This window comes from Pelophylax lessonae (genome assembly GCF_965119305.1).
Source record: "Pelophylax lessonae genome assembly, chromosome: 8".
NCBI lineage: Eukaryota > Metazoa > Chordata > Amphibia > Anura > Ranidae > Pelophylax > Pelophylax lessonae.
Window position 1 is genome coordinate 44,183,852 of NC_138775.1, and position 14,183 is coordinate 44,198,034.

A 14,183-nucleotide genomic window follows, 5' to 3' on the forward strand; every position below is an offset into this window, starting at 1 on the left:
GCTCGCAGTCTCCACTCTAAATCAACCCAAAGGTGTTCTATCGGGTTGAGGTCAGGACTCTGTGCAGGCCAGTCAAGTTCCTCCACCCCAAACTCGCTCATCCGTGTCTTTATGGACCTTCATCCCCAAACTGTTCCCACAAAGTTGGGAGCATGAAATTGTCCAAAATGTCTTGGTATGCTGACAGGGGCAGACTGGCAACTTTCGGCCCAGGGGGCAAGTACAAATCAGAGGCCCATGGTGCAGTGACTCGGCCCCCCTCCCACTCTCCCTCTTACTGTCCTCCTCATGACTCCCATTCCAGGCTGAAGCTCTGCTCCAGGTACTCTCTACTCACTGACTGAATCCCGGTTCCCAAACTGGCCAGCAGGGGCGGTTGGGGGGAGCAGGGACAGCTCGGTTGCGGCTGGCCAGGTAAGGAGAGTCTCCAGTGGGGCATGGAACTGGTCTCTATTCAGACACAGTTTACACCATACATGCTGGGGGGGGGGGGGGGTAGTCCTGTGCTCTGTCCTTGTCTTCAACCTGCACTCAGTAGAACAGGATCCTTAAGGCATGTCTGTGGCAGAAGCGGTGCAGCCTTTTTACAGGACATCAGGGCGGCCCAGGGGGCAATTGCCCCCCTGCACCAGTCCTCCCCTGTATGCTGACACCTTAAGAGTTCCCTTCACTGGAACTAAGGGGTCAACCCCAACTCCTGAAAAACAACCCAACACCATAGTCCCCCTTCCACCAAATTATTTGGACCAGTGCACAAAGTAAGGTCCATAAAGACATGGATGGGCGAGTTTGGAATCAAGAATACAAAAGGTATCTAATACCTAAACAGGTACCAGAAAAAAAATCAACGTGAAGATGGAAAAATAGACACTCAAATTGTGATTTTAATGGCTATGTTAATCTATGAAGAAAACATTAAACTCATAATTGTGCTCAACATGAGACAATTATCTTTAAGTCTATTTATATATAATCCTATATCTCTCTTGTATATATAAAAATAAGGAAATCATTTGTCACAATTTTTTCACTTTATATGGTGTAATACTGATCTCTGAAGGGGTAACAATCTAGCGGCAGTAAAAATCTAGTTCAGGGGTAGCCAATCTTGGCACTCTAGCTGTGGTGACACTACAAATCCCATCAAGCCTCCACCCCTTGGAGTCATGCCCATGACTGTCGGAGTCTTCTAATGCCTTAGCCTCAGTTCACACCTAGCACGAGCGTAGTCAGGCAATCTAGAGGTTTTTTTGTACATGCAACTTGTACTACAGGAGTATTATTGTGTGTTTTTGTCCCCATGGACTTTTAAATGGAAATACTTAAAAAAACAAGCTTTAGCGAGCATTTTTCGAGCATTCCAATTAAAGTCTTTGATATAGTAGGACTCCTTAATTGGCATAATCAATTTTTATCCATGCTGTACAGAGCCACAGTTTCCTGCAATCTTCATACTGCCAGGAGTCATCTCTGGTGATTTTGCCAAGAGTCGACTGAAGCCCTGAAGAAAGGGGAGTTGGTTTCACCCTTCAAACACATTGGCTGTCTTGTGTTCTTCTACTGTTAATAATTAATCATGAAAAGTTTTAGGCTCTTGAACCTTTGTTTGGACTCATTACATGTGGACTCTCAGCTCTGAATTTTCACCGCTTCCTTAAGAGGTACACGTTTTGTGGAGTGCTGCTGAACCAAAGCCAATGTGTCCAATGATAATGCTACTGATTTTTTTGAAAAGGTATAACCAGTGGCTTGCTTCTAATTTTATATAAATGAGTTGTAGACACTCTGAGCAATATTAAGAGTACAATTCTGCTGCGAAATGAAATACCTCTAAAAACTCAGAATTTTATACCAACTGTCACCTGTGCATTATACAGACAGGTCAAAAGCTGGGATGAAAGATTTATCCATCGATAAAAGCCCTTTAATATACAAATTCATTTTTAAAGTTGATGAAATAAAATATATTAGGCAAGTCTTTGTAGCTTATTGTGCAGGTTTTGATTAAGTTAAAAAGGGGATAAGTCTTAACAATACACTAAGGCTTATTCAACCAAGCCATGTGCAAAGTGTTTAAACACATATCAGCCAACCAGAAATTATCTTCCATTAACAAGAATGTAGTAAAATGGTATCAGGTTGGCTTGCTTTGATTTGCACATAACCATCCCTCCGCACTGAATACTAAATAAACCTGATAAAGTGCAACATCGCAAGCATAATCAAGCAATACAAATGGTCTGATTGACTTTGTTAAAAAATACTTTGTGCTGTATTCAACATACAATATATCATTGATTTATATATTATAATGCATTTTCATTAGAAGGCTATATAAAAAATATCTGGTACTACAGTAATGCCAAAATAAATATATGTTCCATTTTTAGTACATAGTAATACATTTTAATATGATAGGACCACAATGTTCAAAAGGAAAGATCAGTGGATGAAAACCAAGTCATGATGAGGTTTTTGAGGGTACTTCCAATGCTGGCAGTATCACTATTGGACCACACTGACCTAGGCTTCTAGTCTGGAATCTATTACAAGTCATATTAGCTTTTGAGCTTCTGTTGGCAACTCCACTTTGATGCCAGTATACTCCATCTTTATATGGTAAAGGTGACCCATGGGTAAACTTCATCCAAAGAATTCTGCTTTGACCCCAGCCTGGCTCTGAGGCTCATCATGACATTTCCCATATACAGTGGGTACGGAAAGTATTCAGACCCCCTTAAATTTTTCACTCTTTGTTATATTGCAGCCATTTGCTAAAATCATTTAAGTTCATTCTTCTTCCTCATGAATGTACACATAGCACCCCATACTGACAGAAAAACACAGAATTGTTGACATTGTTGCAGATTTATTAAAAAAGAAAAACTGAAATATCACATGGTCCTAAGTATTCAGGCCCTTTGCTGTGACACTCATATATTTAACTCAGGTGCTTTCCATTTCTTCTGATCATCCTTGAGATGGTTCTACACCTTGATTTGAGTCCAGCTGTGTTTGATTATACTGATTGGACTTGATTAGGAAAGCCACACACCTGTCTATATAAGACCTTCCAGATCACAATGCATGTCAGAGCAAATGAGAATCATGAGGTCAAAGGAACTGCCTGAATAGTTCAGAGACAGAATTGTGGCAAGGCACAGATCTGGCCAAGGTTACAAAAAGATTTCTGCTGCACTTAAGGTTCCTAAGAGCACAGTGGCCTCCATAATCCTCAAATGGAAGACGTTTGGGACGACCAGAACCCTTCCTAGAGCTGGCCGTCCGGCCAAACTGAGCTATCGGGGGAGAAGAGCCTTGGTGAGAGAGGTAAAGAAGAACCCAAAGATCACTGTGGCTGAGCTCCAGAGATGCAGTCAGGAGATGGGAGAAAGTTGTAGAAAGTCAACCATCACTGCAGCCCTCCACCAGTCGGGGCTTAATGGCAGAGTGGCCCGACGGAAGCCTCTCCTCAGTGTAAGACACATGAAAGCCCGCATGGAGTTTGCTAAAAAAACACTTGAAGGACTCCAAGATGGTGAGAAATAAGATTCTCTGGTCTGATGAGACCAAAATAGAACTTTTTGGCCTTAATTTTAAGCGGTATGTGTGGAGAAAACCAGGCACTGCTCATCACCTGTCCAATACGGTCCCAACAGTGAAGCATGGTGGTGGCAGCATCAAGCTGTGGGGGTGTTTTTCAGCTGCAGGGACAGGACGACTGGTTGCAATCGAGGGAAAGATGAATGCGGCCAAGTACAGGGATATCCTGGACAAAAACCTTCTCCAGAGTGCTCTGGACCTCAGACTGGGCCGAAGGTTTACCTTCCAACAAGACAATGGCCCTAAGCACACAGCTAAAATAACGAAGGAGTGGCTTCACAACAACTCCGTGACTGTTCTTGAATGGCCAGCCAGAGCCCTGACTTAAACCCAATTGAGCATCTCTGGAGAGACCTAAAAATGCCTGTCCACCAACGTTTACCATCCAACCTGACAGAACTGGAGAGGATCTGCAAGGAGGAATGGCAGAGGATCCCCAAATCCAGGTGTGAAAGACTTGTTCCATCTTTCCCAAAAAGACTCCTGGCTGTATTAGATCAAAAGGGGGCTTCTACTAAATACTGAGCAAAGGGTCTGAATACTTAAGACCATGTGATATTTCAGTTTTTCTTTTTTAATAAATCTGCAACAATGTCAACAATTCTGTGTTTTTCTGTCAGTATGGGGTGCTATGTGTATATTCATGAGGAAGAAGAATGAACTTAAATGATTTTAGCAAATGGCTGCAATATAACAAAGAGTGAAAAATTTAAGGGGGTCTGAATACTTTCCGTACCCACTGTACTTTTGAATTACTCAATCTGGATGACCCCTGTTTTCCATGGGGCACCCTGATTTGTGGAGCTGCTGAACCCAAGCCAGCAGGTTTAAGCAATGACATTTTCATTACTTGTGTCTAATATCCAATTTCTACCCTGTCTTATATTTTACACTATAGGTCATGGGTCTCCAAACTATGGCCCCTGGGCCAGATCTGGCCTGGTATAAGATTTTATCCAGCCCATGGCTAGGGGCAGTGGCATATCCAGGGACAGTGGCATGTCTTTAATGTGCACATATTGAGAATTCAGGTCAGCAGAAGCTGCCAATGGTCTCCACTTTGACCTGATGGAGTCTGATAGGAACATAATGTTAGGGGGACTTTGATCGAGACCCTGATAAAAGGGGTACGATGATGGGGAACCTGATGTAATGGGGGGAACTCTGTTGTAAGGGGGACTCTGATGGGAACCCTGATGTAACAGGGACTTTTGCAGCCAAATTTGGATAACACTTTTATTTGTTACATGTTCCCACTAGCATAGCATTATGTACATTTAAAAAGTGCTGGTTAACTTTTTTAAGTGCTTTTTAATTGCTTTATTTTTTTTTTACATTCTCTCCCTGCTCTGTATTTGTTTAGGAGAGGGCTGTGGGGTAATGTTTAAAATAATTAATCCTGTCTGTACTGTGTTTGCAGTCCTTCATTATCAGCTGTAAACTAGATTTGAACTCTGTCCTAACAAAGGGTTTAAAAATGTAGAAATTGCCCTCCTGCACTGTACGTTAAGGAGGCATAGCTCAGCCTGTGTGGGACCAAAGACATTGCTAAAAAAGGAGAGTGCAAAATCTGATGCAGCTGTGCATGGTAGCCAATCAGTTTCTAAGTTCAGCTTGTGCAATCAAGCTTTGGAAGCTGATTGGTTTCTCTGCAGAGCTGCACCAGATTTTGCACTCTCCAGTTTTAGTAAATCAACCCATGTGTCCAATAATTCTTAGAATCAGCCTTGACATCTTCTCCTTAAAAAATTTAAAAGGTAAGAAATAAAATATTTTAGGTAGACAGTGTGAATGGGAACACCAAAACAGACATACAGTGGGATTTTCTCAAATTTGACTGCAAAAGTGGAAATAACCTCTAACTGAAAAAAAGCTTTGAAAACTGAATTTGTAAATAAAGTGAATACTGTATATTGACCTTTGGGGACACCACTACAAGAAAGCGTTTTGCCCCATGTCACTATTTTTTGGCCCTTTTTGAGAAGTGTTAACCCAACTGTCAAGCCAACAGAATTGGGGTAACTGTTCTAAAATGATAATCTGAGCTAGAGGAAGAAGGACCTGTTCTGGACAAGCTGCCTCTTAGAGATATACTGGCCTGCTCATCCAGCAAAACCTGAACTCTTCACTTTCGTCAGGAAGGTCCAGAGGCTGTGGATGGACATGGCAGATGTTAAAGCACTTCAATGTTTTGCACTTGGTAGGCAATGCCATGAATTATGATGGGCAGTTTCTCCCATGCATATTTTGCTTTTCATCCAAATGTTAAAAATACTCAAATATCTGTTTAACCGTCTCCTTGAAGTATCATCAGAAATACTCAACACATCTGAATATTTAAAAGTTTTCACCGTTTACCGTGACAAACGTGCAATACTTCTGGGGCACAGTTCTATATTATTACATAGTTATTTTAGCCTACTGTATAGCATTGAAGAATATTATCCCTTTCCTTTTACTAGTATTCATTTATTTCATAAACTATATATCATTAAGGCTTAAACACAAACTGGCCTTTATCTATGCCTGAGAAATCATCGAAAGCACCTCAGACCTGTAGTGTCTAGGTGAATCCCAAAATGAATTTCAGCAACATAAAGTCGCTGGCTCTGGGGGGGCCAAAACTCATTAGGGGTTTGCCAAACTCCTTTGGAGGTTTGGACAATGTGTTGAGCATTTGCGCTGCTCCACCTTGTGGTTAAAAACAACAATGCACTCTTGCTCTGGTCAGTACCATGGAATGCACTTGTTTCAGTAAATCATTAAGATTTTTGAAGTTCTGGTGGTTACATCAACTGGAATGTAGCATTTCCCCCCATTAGGGGGTCGGTATAGCACAGAAGCCTTGATTGGTCATGTGACAACACCTCATATGGCAGTCACCTATGGCTATAAAACACTTGCATCTTGTACACAACATGCAGAGTATATAAGCAGCAAACTCCACTATATTCATGATGTTTGCCAGTCTCCGTACCGGCAGTCCCTTCTCCACGTATGATAGGATGTACAGCACATACACATGGTAACCTACAGAAGAAGTGATGTCACACAGAAAGCGTAGGCAACACATCAGCTTAGCCACAAATCTTCACAGCCACGTGCGGTCATGTAACGTTTTTTTCCCCCAGGTGATAGGCTAAGCATCATGTATTCAACACTGGAGCGGCTGTAGATAGAGTGGTACTCCGCTTCTGTGGACAGCAAGTTGTGGTACGCACTGCAGTTAGGATTAGGGAGAATTCCTTGAAGAGATGCGTCTGCAATGTCAGCCTAGTACACAGATGCCCAGGTGGCGTGACAAATTCAGCTCGACAGAAAACTTCAAGCCTGCTGGCGTTACAACATTCGGTCATCGCTGGGTAGTGTGGCCGTTCTCCTTAAGTTCTCTTTCACTTTGATGAATTCCGGGGCATGACCTTCTTCCTTCGGTTCTTCTTGTTCTTTTTCAAGCTTGAAAAAGTAAAAAGAAAAACATAATTTTAAAGAGAAACTAAACGTTCCTATCCTTTTCCACCATGGAAGCTGCCATCTTGGCCTCTTGTTCCATCTGTAACTGCCATGGTGCTGCACATGTGATCAGTTATGACACCAGCTATTTGAAGATTTCTCAGTTTGGTTGAGAGAACAAGAAAATGTGACAGCTTATTGGCATGCTGGGAATGTAACTGTTTTTCAAACCGTTGAATTGAGGGGTTTAGTTCCGCTTTAAGAATGAATAACTATCTATACAGCCATGCAGTGCTTGTTTTATATTATTCATTGAGTACTTGCATGGTGAATAACGTGGTATAAGAGGATGGGGAGATGAACTTAAACCGAAGCAATTTTTTCTTTTGGGTAGAATAGGGAAGGGTTAGAACCTCAGGTTTCCATGTCTTTGTCCCCATCACCAGGACATTGACATCACTCCAGCTACATTACCTTGGTTCAAGTGGTGGGAAACTGGTGCAGCACAAGGTAAAATCACAAAATTTCTCTGGCAGAGGTTAGGCAGACAGGAAGTGGAGAGAAACCTCACAAATGGGGCATAGGCAACAATAATAATCCATCAACACTTTATAAAGAACGAAATAGTATTGGGCTCCATTTGGCGGCCACCCACAGAATATATATGTCAACACTTTGACGGTAAATACAGGTAGCTGCCATAACACCAATATCATCTTTATCATGGGCGATTTGGCGTCAGATAAAAGTGGTCCCGTGGGATCACTTTTAGAGGGGGTGGGAGAGGTGTGCACCCCCCGAGCCATCGGTAAACTCAGAAGCGATCCTGATTGCTGGGCAGGAAGTTGAGTAAGGGTAAGATGGCCCCCACTCATCTCTTGCCTTTGGAGGACCGAAGCGACCTCTAATATCCAGTCTGGTTCTCATGTATAAACAAATTATTTTTATTTTTGTTTTTTTTTAAGTCAAAATGTCAATAAAAATGTTTTTTTCCTTTTGCTTTTAAAGGTAAATGAGAGATATTGGGCCTATTTTACCCCAGATCTCTCAATAAAGAGGACCAAACAGGGTGTTCCAGCATTACCAGCAGATGTGTTCCAGGATCACCAGATTAAAGACAAATAGGAAAGGGGTACAATGTCCAGATAAAAAATTTAAATATTGAGCTGTTTGGCCACATTCTCATGTGTGCAATCCATTAAGTGTTTAAAACCCCTTGAATTGGCTATCAACTCATGATCCAGCCGAGGTTAACTACCTAAAGTCTACATGTGCCTAAATGTGCTCTCAAATTTTAGATGGCAGCTCCCTGATGTGCCTGTTTTTGGTCACTTTGGGAAATGGTCTAATGTCCACGGGGCACCAGCAGACACCATGATTTAGTAGCAGAAACTTGTCCATTAACTTTTGTTTTCCCTCCTGATAAGCTTGTGTCAGAGGCATTTGCCACATGCCCCACCCACACACCTACCTCCATAGCTAAAACACAAAAAAAACACTGTATAATGCTTATACAAAACGAGGATCAATGCGCTACCTGAGGAGTTCAATTTCAGGCCAAACAACCCAATGAAATGTGAAAAAAATCTGATATAGGACAAAATTAATATATAATGCTTCAAAGTAATGAAAAAGCTGCCAATCTAAATCGGCGTCCCCACCGTAGATAATATAAAATATAGTGTATAATGCTTATACTGTTTGCCCATGCTCCATACAAGTCAATAGGAACACCTGGGTACCCTAGCCCTGACATTTACATGCAGACACAAATCTGTGCGCTCACCTGTTCCAGTCTCTGCTGTCTTTTTAGCAACTCTTGTTCGAAGGGAGACTGCATCTTCTTAATCTCCTCTTCCTCTTTCTTCTGCTGGATGACCTTGTCTCTCCGTCGATTCTCCAACACTCTCTGGAGCTCTGGTTTCTTGTCAATACTCAGACCCCTGGGGAAAGCAAAGGCATGTGGGGGTTCCATTATATGCACCTTGATATCATAAAATACTATGCATACAAAATTCAATGGTACAACACCACTAGTGGTCACTTACAGTATTTTAACATATCAAAAAACATTGCTGTTCCACATGTCGAATGTGTGGAGTAACTCTATGTAAAATGTATATTGTTTAGGCAAACATTGGACAGAAGTGTGTATACTACAGTTTGGATACCAAACTAAAAATCTTTCAAGAAAACGTTTATGCACTGATAAATGTGAATTTTTGTAATTTTAAAGGAAATGTAATTTTGCAATTAACTTTATATTTTTTAACTATAATATTGGTTGTGCCGTAAAAATCCCGCCAGATCTATGGGTCTTGACACATATATGATGCGGGAACCCTGCGAATCCACTGCGGGTTCCCACATCGCATTCAACCCGCAGGCATTTGACACTGCCATATGCAAATCACTGGGGGTCTCCATACAAAGTTAACGACACCCCCAGATTAGTTCGCACATTGCAGTGGGAACTGTCAATTTGGACATGAATCAGATGGCATAGGTGTGAACCACCATGTGATCCGATTCTGGTTCGAACCAAAAATAGAGTCCTGTGCGACCTTGGTTCGAATGCAATGCAAATTCAGCCATACAATCTGTATGGGTGAATTAGCAATGCAAAGACATCGCATGTGATTTGCAGAGCAGTGCACTCCGAATCACATGCGATGTCTGACATTGCATATGTGTGAACCGGCACTTAGGTGTGTTTGTATTAGTGATCGTCCGATATGGTTTTTTTCCTTGCCGATACCGATATTTTGGTCATCGCATATCGGTATCGGCCGATATTTTCGGACATTTAAATTTTTTTTTTTTTTACACAGGTACTCTTGAGGAGGGATCTGTGGGTCTAAAAGACCCCAAACCCCTCCTCTGCACTTAAAAGCATTCAAAACACCAAGTTTGGCTGTTTTGAATGCTGTAATTTTTTTTAATCTGGCGCCAGTCCCTGGAAGTGATGTCATGACATCACTTCTGGGTTTATTTTTTTTTTTTCAAATATAATTTTTATTGAAGTTTTCAGGTGAGACAGTATAATTCAGCAAAAAAAGCAAATCAAATAAACAAAATATATCATGACATTTCATATTCCAGTATATTCTTACATTGATCTATTCATTATCCGACTAATCCGAACATACTTCTCACCTTATCCTCTCTATTTTATACCACAAATCAACCCCAAGGCTACCCCAAAACGACCAACAAACCCCCCCCCCCCCCAAAAAAAGGGAGGGTAGGGAAAGTAGGAGGGGGGGGTGTTTTTAGGGGGGGAAGGGGAATATCCTCCCTTTCCTACCGGATTATCTTTTTATTGCTCAGGGGTCTGTTATATCTTCTTCCAACCTATCTATCCCGCGGTTCGACACTATAAACAAGTTCCAGGCGCCCCATACTTCTGTATATTTTTCTCTTTTATGTTGGGCTGTTAGGACCAAGTCTTCCATTTTATTTATTTCCTCTACTTTACGTATCCAACATTCCATTGTTGGAGGTCTTTGTTTCTTCCATTTAAGGGGAATACACGATCTAGCAGCGTTTGCCATATGACATAATAAAGATCCCCTATATCTCTTCCCTGGGATCTCACTCAATTGTAAAAGGAAAAAAGACGGATCTTCTGGTATCTCTACTTCTGAGAACTTTTGCATTACCTTTCTAACGTTTCCCCAGAAATCTGACAATTTAGGGCATGACCAAAAAAATATGTATTAATGTGCCTTCTTCCACCGAGCATCGCCAGCATCTATCAGAATTATTTCTCGCTATTTTATGTAATTTATATGGTGTATAATACCACCTTGTCAAAATTTTAAAGTTTAATTCTTGAAATTTCGTACATATAGACGATTTAAAAACGAGATTGATCATCTGTTGTCTCTGCTCCGTGGAAAATGCACGAGATAGCTCCCTTTCCCATTTATCAAAATAAGGCAATTGATATTCTACCTTGGGTATATTTATCAAATTATATATTTTGGCTAATAAATGGGCCATATTCCCTGTATCAGAACAGTATTCTTCAAATGCCGTTAATTGACGATTATACTTCTGTGGATTAGGTATTGATCTTAAAAAATAGTAAAGTTGAAGTGCATTCCAAAACGGGAGTCTAAAAGCGTCTCTTTCATCCATTAATGTCTCCAGTGTAGGCCATTTATTCTCTCTCAAAAAATGAGACGCTTGAAAACATCCCGATATGCCAAGACTTCTAAAAGATTGTGCCTCTAATCCCATTCCAAATCTTGGGTTCCCTATTATGTTATATAATGGTGAGTCATAAGTAGTAATATTGTTCTGGAAACAGATTTGTGTACATATCTTTAGAGTCGTCCCAATCAATTGATGTGATTTTAATTCTACCGGTAAATTCTCGTAACACCACATTGCCCTTTCCAAGGGGATCAATGTATTTGTCTGTTCCATTTGCACCCATAACTTTGTACTACCATGACTAGGGTTGAGCGAACACCTAGATGTCCGTGTTCGACGGGTTCGGCCGAACTTTAAAAAAAAGTCCGGGTCCGTGTCCCGGACTTTTACCGAACTTTTCCCGGACACCGAAAGCCATTGAAGTCAATGGGGACCCGAACTTTAAGGCACTAAAATGGCTCTAAAACACCAAAGGAAAGGGCTAGAGTGCTGCAAATGGCAGAAAAACGTAATTAAGAGCATGGCAAGTGCTCTGCAAACAAATGTGGATAGGGAAATAACTTAAAACAACAAAAAAAAAACAGAAAAATAAAACAATGTTCTTCTTCATCTCTGAAGGACGAGGCCCATATGGAGTAGGAGGGAGGTTGAGGTGGTGGTGGATGTGGCGGTGACATAGGCGTGCGCACAGGGTGTGCTGGGTGTGCCTGGGCACACCCTAATCACCTAGGGCACATAGCATTGCCAGTGAGGAGATGGGAAAGATCTCCCTGGGACCTGCTCTGCTCTATTTCTCCTTGCCTACAGGTACATGGCCCCGATACATTACTCTCCCTGCTGGCAAACACATGCATGTGTATTTCAACTTTGGGGTGCACACCTTAATGCAATAGGCTGCGCACACCTATGGGCGGTGTAGGTGGAAGCGGCGGTGGAGGAGGACCAGGGCCGGATTAACAGCATCATGGGCTTGGTGCTGAGGATTTTGAAGGGCCTTAAGGGCCGTGCCTTGCCATGCACCCAGAGGAGGAAGGGTGCAGCCATGCATGCCTAATTCAACATGGGATGCTGTCTCTGAAGCCCATAAACACATCCATGCATCGCCAACTGTCCCTCCTTGTCCGGCCTTCACGCTGTGTGGGGAGGTTCTGAGGGTGCTGCCTGGGGAAGCGAGCATAGAAGCCAGACTTCTGTGTTTACAAGTGACAGAAGAGCGGTAACAGTGAATATGGCCAACCCGGGGCCTATATAAAAGGTAGGGGCCTGGAGCTGCAGCTCCAATAGCCCCTACATTAATCTGGCCCTGAGGAGGAGGACGAGGTAGCCAACACTGCTTTTCAAAAATTTTAAATGAGGGTACACCCCAAAAGAGTGAGAAAGAGCAAAAATGGAACAATGGGTGGGTAAGGTCGGTATCCATTGCTATTCTGCATAAGGTACGGAAAAGTCCCGTGGGATCCATGCCTGGTTCATTTTAATGAACGTGAGCTTGTCCACATTGTCTCTGGACAGGCGGCTGCGCTTGTCTGTTATAACGCCCCCAGCCGTGCTAAATACCCGTTCAGATAATACACTGGCTGCAGGGCACGCCAGCACCTCCAAGGCGTAAAGGGCAAGCTCAAGCCATGTGCCCAATTTGGAGACCCAGAAGTTGAAGGGGGCAGACCCGTCATTCACTACATGTAGGCGTGTGCACACATACTGCTCCACCATGTTGGTAAAATGCTGCCTCCTGCTAAGACGTTCCATCTGAGCTGCTGGTGCTGCTGTTTGTTGTGGCGTGCTGACAAAGCTTTTCCACATTTCGGCCATGCTAACCCTGCCTTCTGAGGTGCTGGCGGTGCCCTGGTTGCGTTGGCGACCTCCTCCTCCTCCTCCTCTGCCTTGTGCTTCCACTGTGGCCCCGCTGTCAGATGGGAATGCCAGCAGCATGGCGTCTACCAGCGTGCGCTTGTACTCGCGCATCTTGCGATCGCGCTCCAGTGAGTGAATTAAGGACGGTACGTTGTCCTTGTAACGGGGATCCAGCAGCGTGGCCACCCAGTAATCAGCACAAGTTAGAATGTGGGCAACTCGGCGGTCGTTGTGGAGACACTGCAGCATGTAATCGCTCATGTGTGCCAGGCTGCCCAGAGGCAACGAAAGGCTGTCCTCTGTGGGAGGTGTATCGTCCGTGTCCTCTGTATCCCCCCAGCCACGCACCAGTGATGGCCATGAGCTGGCCTGGGTGCCACCCTGCTGTGAACATGGTTCCATCTCCTCCTCCAGCTCCTCCTCCTCCTCATCCTCCTCATCCTCCAGAACTGTGCCCCTGCTGGACAATTGCGTCCCTGGCGTTTGCGTGTGCAGGAACCCACCCTCGGAGCCCCTTGCGAATGACTGCCCTGAAAGCCTTGGAAATGTTACCTCTTCATCCTCCTCCTCCTCCTCATCCTGTGCCACATCCTCTTCCATCATCGCCCGAATTGTTTTTTCAAGGAGGCATAGAAGTGGGATAGTTAAGCTGAGAACGGCGTCATTGCCACTGGCCATGTTGGTGGAGTACTCAAAACAGCGCAACAAGGCACACAGGTCTCGCATGGAGGCCCAGTTAAATTAAATAGCGGAATAGAAAATATGATCCAAAAAAAGTGTATGTATATCACACGTACACAACCACACTGGGCCCCAATTACTATTGTTTGTACCCCTAAAAGGCTAGATGAGGAGTAGGGGGAGTATGGAACAGGCAGCACCCTCAAACCTTCAGAAGTATGAGATGAACCCCAACAACTTGGAAAGGTGGATCTCTCTCACACGTACCGACACAGACTATCCCGCAATTCAATTGATCCTCAAAGGTTTTTATTGAATAGCGGAATAGGAAATATGATCAAAAAAAGTGTATGTATCTCGCACGTACACAACCACACTAGGCCCCAATTACTATTGTTTGTACCCCTAAAAGACTAGGAGTAGGGGGAGTATGG

At 43.1% G+C, this 14,183-nt stretch overlaps 1 protein-coding gene across 2 annotated transcripts in view; it reads right to left on the reverse strand.

The window, feature by feature from the left end:
• Positions 1–5,365: 5,365 nt before the first annotated feature.
• FAM107A (family with sequence similarity 107 member A) overlaps positions 5,366–14,183 on the reverse strand; it is a 308,168-nt gene continuing 299,350 nt past the window's right edge. For both annotated transcript variants that reach the window (XM_082265993.1, XM_082265994.1), the window contains 2 exons: positions 8,840–8,996; positions 5,366–7,056 (listed from right to left, as the gene is read on the reverse strand). In XM_082265993.1, coding sequence (XP_082122119.1) covers positions 6,943–7,056; positions 8,840–8,996 — 271 coding nt within the window. In that variant the 3' untranslated portion in view covers positions 5,366–6,942. The remainder of the gene's footprint in view (positions 7,057–8,839; positions 8,997–14,183) is intronic.